General features: G+C 43.5%; 2 protein-coding genes across 6 annotated transcripts in view; both read right to left on the minus strand.

The window, feature by feature from the left end:
- The window catches only part of LOC125885143 (beta-1,3-galactosyltransferase 1-like), a 118215-nt gene extending 107382 nt beyond the window's left edge, over nucleotides 1-10833 (minus strand). For all 3 annotated transcript variants that reach the window (XM_049570628.1, XM_049570627.1, XM_049570626.1), the window contains exon 1: nucleotides 10742-10833. The gene's annotated coding sequence lies outside the window, so the exon portion shown is untranslated. The remainder of the gene's footprint in view (nucleotides 1-10741) is intronic.
- A 5426-nt stretch (nucleotides 10834-16259) lies between these two features.
- The window catches only part of xirp2a (xin actin binding repeat containing 2a), a 60683-nt gene continuing 60278 nt past the window's right edge, over nucleotides 16260-16664 (minus strand). For all 3 annotated transcript variants that reach the window (XM_049570617.1, XM_049570618.1, XM_049570619.1), the window contains 2 exons: nucleotides 16487-16620; nucleotides 16260-16398 (listed from right to left, as the gene is read on the minus strand). In XM_049570617.1, the coding sequence (XP_049426574.1) occupies nucleotides 16526-16620 (95 nt within the window). In that variant the 3' untranslated portion in view covers nucleotides 16260-16398; nucleotides 16487-16525. The remainder of the gene's footprint in view (nucleotides 16399-16486; nucleotides 16621-16664) is intronic.

Here is a 16664-nt window from a genome sequence, read left to right on the forward strand (position 1 = left end):
GTGGTGATTTAAGAAAGCAGTTGAGTTTACATTGGTTGCCGGATGAAGTAAGGATAGTGCTTCATCAGAAGAACACTGCGGGACTCATCCTTGGTCATTGTAGTTTCCTTTCAGGCATCGGTCTTTGGATTTAAAACTTTTTTTTTTGTAAAGGACCTCGTTAGGCGCGGTTATTGATAAAAGAAAAAAAAACAATCGGAAGATTAATTAATGTAATTGCAGCCTCTCCAGGTGGAAGTAAAAAAGAAACAGTATAATACCAAGTATACACTTTTTGACTTGCTTTCCAAGCCCTTGTAACTTTTCAGGGAGTTATTCATCCTTTTTGCAATCATCAATATTGAGAGCTGAAGAAAAAATCCTTAGTCAGAGCAGTGGCAGTGAATCCCTGAAGCAGCCAGAGCTGGATATCGACTAAACTCAAACTTCTATAAGGTTTTACCCACCAAAGTGAAGCACTGCTTTGTGTTTCAAATAGCACAAAAGCTACGCATGTACAAATCTAATGTGCAATATGAGCTTGTGAAATCTGGCGTCACAGCCTCGACCAGGATAAAAGCACCTAGACTCAACATATCATCGCACTGTGTGCATATGGTAACCTGCTGCAGCTTCACTTCATCAGCAAGAGCAGATGCAGAAGAGATCACGATCAACCTCTCAACTCTTTGAAACGAACCATCTGTTCTGTCCAGAAGGTCAGCTCTGAAACTCTATTATCTAGGTCTGTCAGTCTCATGTAAATATATTTTTCGTCTTACAGCAGACAGCGGAGGCAGTTAACAAGACCAACTGGGATAAGATAGGGATAAGATTGCTCCACATTAAATCTGCCTGCCCTCAAAATCAATTTGGTCGGAAGAATTTTGAGAGGCAAATGTCAAATTTACATAAAGGCCTCGAAGGATAAAGTCGCTTAAAGACGCATCAAGAGTATCAAACATACTTCATATAATTGGGCTGCATCTAGTTTGTCTAAGATTGATGATATTCTGTATGGTGTTTGTGCACACATAATAGTGCACACTCCATAATTAGGCAGAGGAGTCAAACACACGACTATTCAAATGGGTTAGTCGGGTCCACTGAGGAATGTGTGCTCGTTGAGAGCAGATGCTGATTGAAATCAACCGTGCATACAGGAAGATATTAATATCACCTACCAAATTACGCCAAAAGCAGTACAAAATGTTACACATACAACCTCCCAAAATAAAAGTAAACATCTTCCTCTGTGGCGACTCTCTGTATTTAATTAATTTAGCTTGAGAAATAAAAACAGCATGACTCTGACTCCCATTTCCCCCCCGCACCCTGCTGCATACACATATCAGTATGGAACCATGTTGCACTTCCTGAAAGAGGATTAGAGTGAGGAGGGGGGAACCAGACTTAAAAAAATTATAATGCTTTCTCTTAACATCTGCCTTCAAAGTGGAGAGGCATAGTGGAGACACAATGCTGCTGTTCAACATGTCTTCCAGAGGTCTTTCACTCTAATTGAGGAAAACAGCCTTCTTATTGGAGCATGAATTTTAAAAACGGGTGGTTTTGAATGTGTTTTATAAGCCACAGGGCTTCCAAATATGCTCAACATAAACTTGCAATTCACAACCTCAAAATTAGAGTGACAAGGTATCCATGCGGTAGCAAGAGATAAGGCGGAAGGAAGCATGCCCTAACGCAAACAAGGCTTCCCAGTATTATAAATTCAGTGCTTGGAGAGGCCAAACAGCCTGTAGAGTTACACAGGGAGACAGCTGATAGGGTCCCTGCCCTTATATCCCCCCGCTATTTGACCACTCCGATGAAAATCCAATCATCTACTTGACCGTGGGGGGAACTGGGAGACAGCAATAGTCGCGCCGGCCAGCTTGGCAAACCGGCAAAGTCCCGTCATCAGAACCCAATTAAAAAAAAACAGGGCTAGGAGACTCCACTGTGCACTCATCCCATGCCAAGTGTGGTGGCGGTGGGGGCTCGGCAAGCTTTGCAGCAGAGCCTCGCGTGTGGAAATGGGAAGGCGACGGCAGCCAACATGCAACCACATCTGGTAGCGTATGAGATAACAGGATGCGGGGGAGCGGCAGAAAGCTAGCACAGCCCTGCTCTCCCTCCCTCAAACCTGCTGTGTGATACGACTTTGGTCATAAAAATGAACTGCCGTGACCCACAGAGCTGTGCACAAAGGGAATAAAATGCAATTCAGCACTTAACCAAGACTCCCCTGACAAACTAAGCATTATTGAACAACGTAATCACCTTGCTGTTTTATCCGGCCTGGCTGCAGCAGTAAGTAAATCACCTCATCAACCTGACATGCCCCAGAGATGAGGACATGAATGTCATTTTGGGTCAGCCTTTTCATATTGTGCTGGGCTGTTGTCTTCAGGAAAACATGACAAGACATCTGCCAGCTGAGCTTTTTAAATAATAACAGCATATTACTCCTTATCACTTGTCATTTTTGTAAACAAAAACTGGGAAATGGATGACAACATGTTATTTTGTCTCGCCTTGCTGCGACTGTAACTGTGGCACACATGTTTTTGTGTCAGACCCAGTCAATAAAGCCAGATAATAACAAACAACCAGGCTGTTTATTGTTTGTTTTCATGTGCCATGTTGTCGAAAGAGCTGGTGGGTATAAATCAGTATGATCACAGTATGGCGCGGTTGGATTTGAATCTATCATCTGTGCCTACAGAGTCATATGCAGAGCTGGGGACACACGTGGCGCAGCTCTGGCCAACAAGATTATCAGATGATCCAATAAACTTTGGACGGCAGTCACAGACATGATCACAACTAGCTGAGCTCAACAGATGAAACACATAGCCGCCTGTGTAGCTCTCCAAGCCCTTCTCCACAGAGACGGAGAGAGCGGGACTGAAAGAGAGGGGGCAAGAGAAGGAGCCAGTCTGGAGGAACAGCATAGGTCAGAGCACATCAATGTGAAACCCCAGTGAACACCCTCGGAGAAAGAAAAGAATCAGAGAGAAATGCTACAGCCACAGTAACACAAAACTCAAGACCTTATAAAAGATGACAGCATTGCAAGTTACAGCCTCCTCCTATCAGTAATTACAGCATAGCAGGGCAGTCACAGTATCTAATGCATTGTAAATTATGAGCTGTTACACAGTGACCATTAATTCTGCAGGAAAATGGGCAACTGGGCAGTGCTCTCCTCCATTGGTCTGCTTCCCAATGCTGCGATTAAATTGAACAATTTGGTCATCAATTATTCAGAAACCAAGTCAAGCGACGAACAACAATGCGATACTCCATTGATTCCCTGAGGGAAATGATCTATTTATATGCCCCGCCTCTCGTAAAGAGGTCAGGGTCAACAATTCCAACACTCCCTGGAGACATGTCCAAGGAGCAAGGGAGCATCTAAAATATCCTACTGCTCAGTGAGACGGACATGTGCAGAAAATGGAAGAATTATCAATAACGGTCAAATAGTTCTGAAACAGAGACCAGAACCATGACATGGGGACCAACCCAGGACGGTTCTTGTGTCCACTTCCTCCCACTGTACAAAAAATAAGCTAAAATGTCCACTGAAGTCTCAAAAAACAGCATATACATCCAAAAACGATAAATAACACATGCGACGTTTCGGACACAGGCCCTTCATCAGACATGACCACTGCCCTCTTGCGCTGGTGAGGTCATTTGGAGCCCGAGTCTGCGCAGTATCAAGTTCCCACCTTCAGACCTAATCACAGGTAACACAGTTGATTGCAGGAACTCGACTGGCACACACAGCTGTCAATTATGATGTCATACCTTCTTTTAATAGCATCAAATAACTTAAAATAACACTTGAGCACATGACAGTGTGATAAGACCTACTTAAAATGACAGAAACCATCTTCGACGTGTACTTTGATCTTTCAGTTTGGCCCACGTCCTATACGCTAACTTAGAAGGACTTGCAGTTTATGACCTATACTGCAGCCAGCCACCAGGGGGCGACTAAAATGTTTTGGCCTCACTTTTAGGGATGTCATGTCACCCATCACCCATCTTTATATATGGTCAATTATCTCACTCCTATTGCCTTAACCTAACCAACCCAAGAGTACTAGCCGATCAGAGACAGACAACACTGGGTTATGCCTTTGCATGGCAAAGATAAAACCCAATGTTGCAAAGGCATAACCCAGTGTTGTCACTTGACAGTGGGTTATGCCTGGGCATCATGTTTCCACATGTTAAAGCGGCTAGTCCCCGTCTGTCAGCAAAGCCAAAAGAAAATGAAATGAAAGGCAAGACATTTACATCAGAAAACGTTCAAATGTCAGCACAAATGCAATAAAGATAAGCTCAACAGTCAGTGGCGCCAGGACTCAAAGACAGTACCTCATGTATTTCATGTCATTTTGCATGTTTTTTTTTAACATGAACCAGTTAGTTACTTGGAAATAACTCCAAAATTAAACCCTTTATCAGAGCCTGTCCCTGCCTTTGGCCAAGCTTAAATGTATAGACACTGGCATGCAGAGCGCTCCTTAGCTCGACAACAGCCAACAGATTATTTTTCTGTTTCCCAACTCACATAATTAAGACTGACTGTGTAAATTTATCTGTTGTCTTTACAGCCAGTGAACTCCACTGTTGTCATCTTAAGCTTCTCTTGCTACTGCTTGTTAAACAATTATTTATGTCAGTTATAATTAAAATCATGGCTCTTGCGATGTAGTGCCTGCACTTGTTTAAAAAGTTATGAAATGAAATTAGCGTTCAGCACTAAGTTTAGTGAAGACTCAGTGTAAGAGTGAAGTGACACACTGAACTCAACTATATTGCTGCTATATGGACATATTGGCTTAAATGTTTGGCTCACAGCAGATGACACATTTCCCTCTATGTATATTTAGCATTTTGTGACTGTCAGTCTGTCACTTAGGCAGGACAGTAGCCACCCAGGTGTATACAGGGAAAGACATGCAGTGTAGCTATGTACTGGAGGAAAACAGCATTAGCACTGACAGGGTTCCCAAACATTTTTACCAATGCATTTTAAACTTTCCATAACTTCTCCATAATATTTCCCAAGTTTTGAGCAGGTAGGCCTGCATAACTATGTAACCACTCATTATTCAACACACACTTCCCAGGCCTTTGCAAAAGAGTAAACTACTAAGACTTATTAGACATGTCCACCGCCACCGAGCTGCATGTGCCAAAAGACCAGACGGCACATACACTGTTTTATAGACATGTCTATTAATTATTCTGCGATCTTGCCTGCACCTGAGCGTTTGCAATACCTTTACAGATTAAGGTTGATCCGCGTTATGTCCCTTCAGGCTTTCCACGTTCGAGTGGATCAATGAGGCAACACACTGGTGGAATATCATAGACGTCTGAATCACAATTGAATCGCCAGGTATTATTAGGCTAAGTGCTGTGTGTGAATCACCAACCTGTTAATAGAAACAAATCTAAGCTGATGATGCAATACTGGATGACTGTAACGTTACCGCAACAGCCTCCCATTGAATCCATCCATCAGTAATCCATCAAGGTGTTTCTTTCTCCCAAAAGGGGGCGTGGCCTTGGCAATGCAGCGTAGCCGGTCTGGTCTATGTGTATCACATGATGCTAGCAACATTAAAACAGTCACACAGTGCAGCACTAGGCCTTAAATTGTTAATACAAGGAAGGTATTTCGCGTAATGTTAAACATGTTTTCAGATTTCCATGAACATATTTTAAACAACAGCAAAAACAATGTGTATACAGAACTTTTCCAAAACATTATTTTAATTCCAAACCATTTCCAGGCCTGGAAAACAGTTTTTCTTATTTCATAACTTTACCAGGAATTTCATGACAGTGGAAACTAGGCTGCGGCAATATCTGTTTTTTCCGGAATTTCACCAGCGTACACGGTATATGACGGTATTTGTCTGTGGCGCTACCCCGAACCCCGCTGAATGGCGACTCTGCTATGTTCTGCAAGCTCTCTTGCCATTTTCAGTCTAATAAATAGACAAAATGAACTCACAAAATGTCAAGTAAGGTAATATTCTCTTACAGCACACCTATATTCACTACTGAAAAATAAAGCCACACCTTCTTAATTCAAGTTTCTCTCTTTGACAAAACTAAGACTAGCCTTGGCTAGTCTTTTTAGTCATCTAGTTAGTCCACTGTTCCAACAATCACCAACTCTGCTCACTCTCTGCTGTTGCAGGCACGACACGGGCCGCTCTTTGCAGTCGGTCCTGTAACATTATCCCTACCACTCGAGTTGCACCTTACTGACCTCTAGTGACACTTAATGTGCACTACATATCATACATCCTCAGTAGAGCCTCTCCAGTACGAGGTTAATAGAAAGATGAGGGTCTACATTTTTGAGAGTATTGAAAATCATATTTTCTAAATAGCCTGATATGCTGTTATACAGTGATACCACCTGAGCCTCGTGGGAACCCTGCACTGAGTATTGGAGTATTGTACAACTGCTTTTATCAAAGGAAAATTCAGCCTTGAATATATGAAAGTCACCATCCAGTGATGCTCAGTGCAGAGAGGAAGCATTGTCACTTTCCTTGATTTCTCATATTTCCCACAACAGCAGAATGTGTTGAAACCTGATGATGTCAATCACAGCTGGTCATGTGGGTATATGATATATGCTTGCCAACGAGTCCACAATCATATATCTATGATTGCGGCCATGCCCCTAACTCAGCAGAGAAATTGGTATCTCTTCCTCTTCTGTGATGGATTCTCCACTGTATGATGGTTGAATGTTGATGCAGAAAGACTCTGAGTGACTGACTAAATCCTGATGATGAATGGCACATCATGTTTGCTAAACATTAAATTAAACCAATGGTGGTGACAGCGAGAAAAAAGCTAAATTGAACGTCAGCAAAAGGTCTTTATAAAACAGCAGCTTCCAAAGGAGATTCTGACAAAACAGCGTATGTTCCCTGGGGGCACCAAAATGCCAACGCACGCCGTAACAAACAGCAACCCGCCAACTGACAGATTTCCCATTTAAATTGTGTTGACAAGAAAGGCAGCGGCAAAAGCATAAGTGCATTGAAATTGTGAGTTAATAAGCTGGTTTGTGATACACTTTCCTGTAGCCCTCTTTACTAATGTCATTCATCACTGTCACAAATAGTTTATCTCATCTTGGAGCACGTTGTTGCACCGCAAATCGAATTCCGATCACTTCCAGGACAAAAATATGATGTAATTAAAAGAATCTGGTCTTGCCTGAGGGTTTCTGCTTCCAGATTCATTTCAGCCAAATAAAATCTTCAATCTCCTAATCGGCACTATGAGTGAGAATGGCATCAAGTTATTTAATGTGGAGCATTTCAAAAGATCAATTCTGTGTGTCACATTCGCCCAATAACTCTGACAGGCAGGATGCCTTCACGTATAAATCCCCAACACAGGGGTTAAATGAGTTAAAACCAGCCTGTGAGATGCACACCCAGGGGCTTGCTTCCTCTCGCAGGATGTCAATAAGATGTAATTCACAACACAGCAGATGTACACAACCTATTTATAGATATAAGAGCTGTGATGAGCCTCACAAGTGTTTAATAGTGTTTTACTACTACTACGCTTTTAAAGGCACAGTGTGTAAGTTTGACTGGGAGCTACAATTTTTTTGTTAAAGGTAAAATGTGTCACAACATATTATAAATGAAGCATTGTGGTACTACAGAGATGCCCCAGCCTACGCATCATATTTCAGACGTAAGGGAACATGCTTGTTTGGTACAGACTCCAGCAAAAATCACATTTTTTTTCACTGACACGAAAAGCAAAAATTACGACTTCCACTGAAATCACAACTCATACCCAAATTTCAATATCTGTCAAAATATCACAACTTTTTTGCATCTTATGCAGCCCTAGCAGAAATGGAAAATAAAATACATAGGGAGCAAGTCCTCATTCAAGCAGTCTGCCATCTTGCACCGCCATTTTTCTACAGTAGCCAGGAACGGACAAATCCGACACTGGTTCTAGATAGGCACATTCATTTTGCATTTGCCACCCCGGTTAAAAGCATCTCAGCGATGAGACAAAATGTGTTGGGAAAACACTGATTTTTAACGTGAAACTGCTTCATTCAGCAGTGCTTTTAGTGATTCCCGGGTCTGTTTGTTTTGGACAAGTGGAGATCAATTCTACTCCTGATAAAAACCTCCTGAACGTCTGAATCTTAAGTTATCAGGGAAAAAACGTGCACTGAGCCAGCAGCCTGTTTGTGATGAGCCGAACGACACCGATTTGTAACGTGACACCGCTTTATTCAGTGTTTTTAAAAGTTTCTACCACCTGGTTTGTTCATTTTGGAGAGAAAGAGACCTCAAGGCATATTGTGGCCCCTGAAAAATCCTCCTTATCAATATCCCTTTTAGGAACCTGCAACGAAGCCGCTACGAAGTCCCTTCGTTACGCTCCTGTGTGTCATTTAAGATAGCATGCCGGCGTCTTGTAAGCAAAAGAGGTGTGACGTGCGTGACGTGTCACACAGCAGCGTCGGTCTCTAGTGTGACATATTTAAGCATCACTTTTTAAACAACAGTGGCAGCACATGGAAACAACAATCATTTACTGTCCCTGTTATATGGGGGTTGATCTCATCCTCTGTTCAAAGCTCCCGGACCTCAGTGTCTGACCAGTTTGCGGATATTTTTAGCTGCTGTTCTTCTCGTTTGAGTTAGCCACTAACTGCTATTAGCTGCTTTTAAATCTCCAGTAGGTTGCACGTACCGTATAACACGTCTTTAAAACATCACACCTGTAACATCCAAACACAGGCCAGACAAATCTATCCCCTCATTTCACTATCATACCTTTTATAAAGAACAGCAGGGCAGAGTAACAGAACACCAAACCCCTGCCTTGAACAGCCAGTGTAAAAGGGGCGAATGAACAATGAAGGCATTTTAACCAGGAGTTCACGCTTTGCACATGGGAAGGTTTCAGCTGGTTGCAATCTGCAGTCCTCACAGCTCAATGCTGCTAAATCCAAACACACTGCTCCTTTAAAAAGGGGGTGAAAATGACTGATTTGGGGAACTTGAAGGCATCATATGGAGGAAACTCAGAGGGGCTGTTATTGAACTACAGTCGTTATTATAATCTTTTTTAAAAACTAACAGCTGTGGTGTGGAAGTTATCAGCTGTGATCTAAACCTAGCTCTGGAAATAGCTTCTAAATCTCAACATTTGTTGGATCTTTAAAGACAGACAATGACTTCTATCAAGATCCGGCTTTATCAAACAGAGGCTTGACAGTCACAGTCTGCCAAGAGCAAAAATGGAAATTGTAAGATGAAGTCAAGTAAGCTGAGATCAATTATTTTTCCCTACACCACCAGTTCTTGTGTAACCTTCAGTTCACCAAACTAGACCTCCAACCCCATGTTCATCACTGTCATCTGCGGCCATCCATGTGTGGGGTACCCATTCTGATATGTCATTGCCTAATTGAGATTAAACCACTGTATTTCATGTCACGGGAGACAAATGGAGGACTGTGGGACATTTCTGAAATTAAATGGAACATTTTCTCCCCCCCCCCAACTCATACAATATCAGTATCTGGTCATGCGCCAGCACACAGGCTTAAATGAGAGAATTTGGCAGGGCTGCCGGTATTAACGACCCAGGCGGCGGTGTAAGGTTGAAAGCCACGGTGCTCACAAAAGAGCCAAGCTTGCTTCTCTGGTATTACTCCACGACAAGAAACAGTGTGAAGAAGTATTGATGTAACCACTTCAAGGAGCGGTGTAATTCCAAAAAGAGGATCAGTCCTGTAGGGGGAAGATGCGTCTGAGATCTGTGGCGTTCAGGTTTCAAAGCAACTGTCAAAATAAATCTCTAGAAATGGATTTTGCAGAGGCTTAGGCACACTGTTCACAGCGAGCAGAGACACTGGCCGTGAATTGTTGTCATGACCCCTCCACTACAAGGTAAAATCCTATTGAGCAGCTTGCCACAGAGGGTTATATCCATTTTAACTGTCCCTTCCACTTCCTTGGAGGAGTGGAGCAGCATCTGACGGAGTGATGGAGCACAGCATGGTGACACTGATTCCTTTATGCAATGACACAACAGAGCTGATGGATTTTACTAGTTCATGTTAAGTGACGTGGATTAGCAGCCAGATAAATCATTGTACTTGATATTAGGCTATAAAGTGCACAGCATTATGAAAGGCACAATGCTCTCATCTACTTATCCGGATTTATCCTGCCTCTGCTTTGCTCTCTTCTCCTCTCACACACATAAAAGCCAATAAAGCAAACACATGCGAGCCAAGTTGAAAATAAATGATGGCAACGACACATTAAGTGAATGACTACATGCTAAGCTCACACAGTGGCAGCAGCTGCCCCACACACCGCTGCCTGCCCGTACAGTGCGGCAGGTAACGGTGCACCCTCAAACTAAAATGTTTGGAAGTAACGTCAAGGCAAGTTTAAATTCTGTTGCAGTCAACCATTACCAACACAGTCCTCTCTGCCACAGCACAGGAGAGCACACATTAAGTGCCACAGCAAGGGTCAAACAGCACCTCCACAAACAAAACAGCCGTTAACTCAATTTCACTTCCACGAGCAGCATCCGTCCGGAAGCGGCAGAGCGCGTGAAGCGAGCAATTAGTGTCTAGAAAGCGCCCAGCGCCGCACACACCGGAGACACGCCGTATTTGAAAGCATTTCTGGACACCTACCGGTGTTGTTCTCCGCGTCCCGTCGCTCCAACTCGTCCTCGCAGCCGAGCACCGTCCGCTCCACACCGCGCGGATGCCTCCTCTGCTCCGTGTCTCGCGCTGCACGCTCGTGGAGGGGGGAGGCGGCAGCCGGCGGAGGAGAGGAGCCGTCCAATCAGCGGCCGCCTGATGGGGAGGGATAGCAGCCAATCGGCCCCTGGCCGCGAGAGAGGAGCATGATGCTGCTTTGTTTAACGGAGACTGACTTTGGAGCAACCGGGAGAGCGCGTGTCATGGCTGGGTGATCTGATGGCATCAGGGCGTCCCGGTGTAACTGCGGGCAGGTGTCAGGGGTTTGGTAAGGACATCCTGATTTGATTGAGCACCATTAAAGGAAAGGTTCACATATTTTCAAGCCCATTTTAATTTATTACTCATGCTCATACATAGGTGTAGATCCCTCTGGAGAGGGTTTTATTTTTCTGTAACAAAATTAAAGACACCAGAAAAGGCACAAATTGGCAGGGGCGTCACAGTGGTGGGAGGGTGGGGGGTGGAACTGGATACCCAGGGTCAGGGTCTCAGAAAAAGCCGCAATTTCACAGTATCCCAGTATTACAGAATTATTATTTCTATCAGTCATAATGACCCTTAAAGGAATGAAAATGTAAGGGTAGACCTTGAAACTAGTACACTGCTGCAACCCTGAGGCCCCAAAGGAAAAGGCCACTAGAAACGTGAAAAAAAAAGTTTGGTTTTGTCTGCAATTTTAATTTCTAAATAACCAATGCTATAAATAAATTAAAACTGGCTGAATAGATCAGTTGAAAGACTGGACTTTGTATAAAGAAAATAGTGGAAGCTCTCTGAGACCCCTCTCACCCCTTAAAGGTCACCCTTGTACTAGGATTCATCTCTAAACTCATTGGGAATTAATACTTCTGCGTTTAATCCACGTTGACGTACAGTAGAGCCTACGCCGTAGCCTGACGTGCACCTCTCCAGAACTGTAACTACACGTCGCGGTGACGCAGACCGCAAAGCTTTTATTTACTTTAATTTCACAGATACGAAACTATAAATTGTGAATACAGTAAAGCCTCCACTAAAATAGCATTATAAGTCTTGTGTGTGACTTATCCTTCAAGGGATTTACTTCAGGATTTATCCAGGTTTCATATGAGAAGAGGAAATCTCCGCTGGTCGCTAGGCTAATTTATACAATGTAAAATGCCATAGGCTGGTGTTAATGACATTAGCATGTTATATTTGTGGTGAAAATGTGTCCAGATTAACACAAACACTTTGTCTGTACTTGTACTTGTGTTTGAAAACCTCTCTATTGCACCATGTTTAATGTGTGTGTAATGTGAGTTTTGAATCAACTAAACTTTACAGCACTTCACAGAAACCTCCGCCGCTCACCAGTGTTTTGGAGGTGTAACTGCAGAGTGACACGGACACACCACCGCACAAGTAAAAATGCTCACAATAGTGTATACGACATGCGTAGGGTCTACGCACAACCATAAATCTCACTTGCCAGGCCCGCCATCGGGGGGGGGGTCAAAGGGCACAGATGACATACAGAGGCCTATGCACTAAAGGTGGTGCTGGACTGGGTGTGTATGAGGGGCCCTAAGTTTGGGAGTTTGTCCCCCTGTCCATCACATCTAATGGCCGGCCTGAGCTCAGCTGGAGCCGAATGAGGACTGCTTCTGCTGCTCATATCTTTTCCCAAGACACCAAAAAAAGAGTGGATTGAAAATGCCCCCCACCCAGAATATGAAATTAATCTCTTCATTTAGAAAAGAACCAGCAGATTACTTTATAATAACAATAATCATGAGTTGCAGCCCCAAGTCTTTCCTCCTCTCCGTACCTGCTGTGAAAAATATCACTCACGAGATGCAGCACGTCTGACTTGGACAAATCAAGCGCCTGTTTCAGAGCAACATTTCCTCCTGGTGATTCCTCAAACAATGTTTCTTTCATGAGACAGCTGACAGGAAATGAGGGGCAAATAAGACAGCATGACATGCAACAAAGGTCCCCTGTCAGATTCAACCCGCGGGCATCGCTGTTAATTTGGGATTAGCTAAAAATATCACGGTGTACTGCACGTCCAGTATTGCGTCAAACCTCTGTGAAATATTTGAGCTGAATGATAATGACTTTGACCTAACAAGCAGTGAACAGTGGAGCATATCATGAGACTGCTAAAGAAATAATGTGGAATAAAAGCAGAGTGTCTGTGTCCCTAAACAGGCATGTGGTCGGTGGCAGTTTTCTCCTCTCTGATTGGATGGACAGTTGTCTGGGTTTGTAATTGTTTGGCAGAAGGGTAAAAACAATTAAAATATGTACAGAATGGCATCTACTTTAAAATGTCAATGAAAATATTACAGGGGGAAAAAAAATCGCCCAATTAAAAACATGCCAAACTGCATTTCAGGAGGGGATGCTGAATTATTGAACCAACAACAGTGCTTCCCCAACTTCAAGGAGCTGTCAGCACAATGTAGCATGACCCACACTGAATCCGTGAAGCCATCACTTCTCTGACACTAAAGTAGTTTTTTGCTGGTGTAATTAACATTGCGGTATATTCTCTTTGCAGCCAATTACCCCGCGTGTTCAAGCTGCAACTGAGCAGGGGGGAAAAGAATCTGTCAGAGGTGACAAAAGCCACCTAATGGAAAAATCTGTAACTCCTACAACAGGCCTGCTCTATCAGTGAAAATCAATACGCCTTTCGCCAAAGAGATCTCAGCTGGACTGTGTTATCAAGGTAGACCATACATCAAACTGGCCAGCCACACAAAGGGGATACAACTAAGTACCATTTCTACTCCTGACTCTGCGCTAACTGATTAAAAAGTCATATATTGTTGAGTTCATGAAGCTTTATTTCAACCAGAAGGCATAATAGAAATGAAAAAAGGGGAAAACCCTCTTTATTCAGACACAAAAGAAAGCTGGCAGACATTCATTCAAAGGCAGTTTGTTATTAACGCACATATTGGGAATTTTAAAAATATAGCCCTGTTTAGATCAGTCAGCAAAAAGTAGATATGTATACTAAGTAACATACAAGAACAAATATCCACTCTCCATTTCCATGCACACCAGGTGCATTCGATCAAACATAGTTAGATATTGAATAAAAGAGCATAATTTCAAAACTTAGTACAAAAACACGAGACTGACAGAACAGTGTGTAAGAGTTAGGGGGGTTTAGTGCCATCTAGTGGTGAGGATTGTGAATTGCAACTAGCTTAAACGTCTCCTGGTTAGAATTCCTCCAGTGTTCATGATTTAGGAGGTATTAACCAGGAGACGAATTATCTGTAGAGGTCTCCTGCTGTCCAAAACAAACAGACATGGTGATTTAAACCGGTAAAAACACTGAATAAAGTAGTTTCATGTTACAAATCACTTTGTTTACAACATTGTTTGGCATGTCAGAGACAAGTTGCTAGCCCAGCACATGCTAAAGTGTGTTCACTTTTGTTCTAGAGTAACTAAAGATCCTGATGTTCCCAAGGTTTTTGTCAGGAGGTGAATTATCCGCAGGTGTCTCTTTCTCTCCGAAAAACAAACCTGTAAAAACACTGAATAACGTTTCATGTTACAAATCAATTTTTTTCCCATCCAGGCCACCAGCTCAGCAGCTTTTTTCTTTGATAACTTAAAAATTAGACGTTCAGAAAGTTCTAACTGGGAGCTGAATTATCCATAAAGGTCTCTTCCTCCCCATAACAAACAGACCTGGTGATATATATTGGTAAAAACGCTGAATAAAGCAGCTGCATATTAAAAAAAATCAGTGTTTGTCCAATGCTGCTCATCGCAGAGGGGCTGCTAACTAAGGTGGCTATTGTGAAAACGATTACACACCAAAGAAAAAACATGTATACTTTTAATTTCTGCCAACATATCCCCCTAAATCCGACACACTGGACCTTTAAAATCAGAGCAGTTCATCTCTCCATGGACATACATTTGAAATAACATGTAGGCAGAAGTGCCTGATTATTAGCTGAACGGGCTGAGGAGTTCAAGAGTTGTCGCTGTCGTCGTCATCGTAGTATCTATTCCTCTTGATCTGCTCCTCCACTGTCAAGGCGTCGTCTCCATCTGCCCACAAAGAAGTGCCGTCCCTGTAGTCTGTGGCAAAGCTGTCACCGCTCTCATCCTTCCCCCTCACATCTCCCGCTTTGCCCGCGCTCTCTCTCGCCTCCATCCCAAAATCCAAAAGGTCATCCAGCGCTGACACTGGAGGCGTCTCCCCGACAGATTGACTGAAGATGTCGGATTTGAAATCAGATAGCAGGCTGGAGCTGCTGGTGCTTAGGCCGGCGAAAATGTCCTCGAGGAAGCTCGATGTGCTAATCTTTGGCTCGGTGGCCTCGTTTTTGAAAGTGAACGTTCCCTCGGCTGTCTCTGTGAAGAAATTTGTGTCTGAATAGCAGTCTGTGGCTTCAGTACATTTGGCACCCGCTGGCACAAAAGCATCATCCCTCTGTGCCAATTGCAGCACTTCACTTGGCATCCATTTTGATTCTTCACAGTGATCGGCTTGGAAGAAATCTGTTGTTCTTGTTGTATCTGTCAAAAAGAGTGACTGGTTTTTCTTTTCCTCATCCTCGCTAAGCCCTTGAAACAGGATTTCATGCTCCAGCAGTGTCTGGCCATAATTATTGTTATTGTTGGAGTTTGCATTCACCGCCTGTCCTGCCACCACCTCCTCATCTATTAAGGTGACCTTTACCGCCTCCCCATTGTTCATGCCGTCATTATTCCCTTTATCTATCCCTTCCTGGCTTTCCTTCTCACCTGCGGCACTTTCTATCTGCCCATCATGTCCATTTACTTTCACTTCCTCCGCCCTCTCTACACTTTTCTCTATGTTCTCCTGCTGCACATCAATGCTTTCCACAGCTCCTCCATCTCTTCCTGCGCCTTGTTCCTTCTCTTCCACTCCAGGGTGCACTTCAGAGTCCATTTCAGAACCCACTTGTGTCACAGCCTCAGAGCCACTGTTTGACTCTTTAGTTTCTTGAGTGTGAGCAACACTCGCTGGTTCCTCGGCGACTGCTGCAGGGGAGGCCGTAGCCTCTGACTGTGCTGGAGTCTCTTCAGGCTTTTTCACATTCTCTGTTAAACAGGCACTCTCATGCACCTTGTCATTTTCCTGGGGTCCATTTTGTACTTCTGCTGCAGGGAAATCAGTCTCCTTTAATGAATGCTTCGTAGGCTGATTTAGGTGTTCATTTTCCTGAGCTGAGCCCTCCTTAGGGGGCCACGACGGCTTAACCAACTTCAACTCCTCCTCGATAGCAAAGGATTTCTTTGGAGAATCTGTTTGAGGAGGCCACACTACAGAAATCTTAGTTGTGAGCTTTTTGTTTTCGACCTCTGATTTGCTTATGTCATTATCCCGAGTAGCTAATGTGCTCTGACTGGTGGAATATCTGGGCTCCATGACCTTCTTTTCAGGTGATGGTGATCTGACTTTTGTCTTTTCGGCTGAGTTCTCCTGGTTCTTACTACTCCATAATTCTTTGTGTGGTTTCTGTCCAAATCCCTCGTCATAATTTCCTTTGGACTTGAATAGTTGCTTGTAGTGTGGCTTGCAGTACATTCGTCCATGGAGAGAGGCATAGTTTCCAAGGCTGTTAACAAACAGAAAGAAAACAAGAGGTTAATTTAGAGCAAAGAAAAAAAAGCAGGAGAATGAATTGCTCTGTGAAATAGCTTCACCTTAGTTTGCCTCTGCAGTGCTCACAGCGAAAGCAGCTTTTATGGAAGTTTTGTTTGTCCGCGATCAGCGACTCCATCGGGTACACCCTCTTCCGACACACCCTGCACAGTTCGGACTCTGGAACTCGAATTTTCTGCAAAGAGAAATGATGTAACGCTTTAATTTACAGGGTCGTCA

Source organism: Epinephelus fuscoguttatus, linkage group LG24, assembly GCF_011397635.1.
Source record: "Epinephelus fuscoguttatus linkage group LG24, E.fuscoguttatus.final_Chr_v1".
Classification (NCBI taxonomy): Eukaryota; Metazoa; Chordata; class Actinopteri; order Perciformes; family Serranidae; genus Epinephelus; species Epinephelus fuscoguttatus.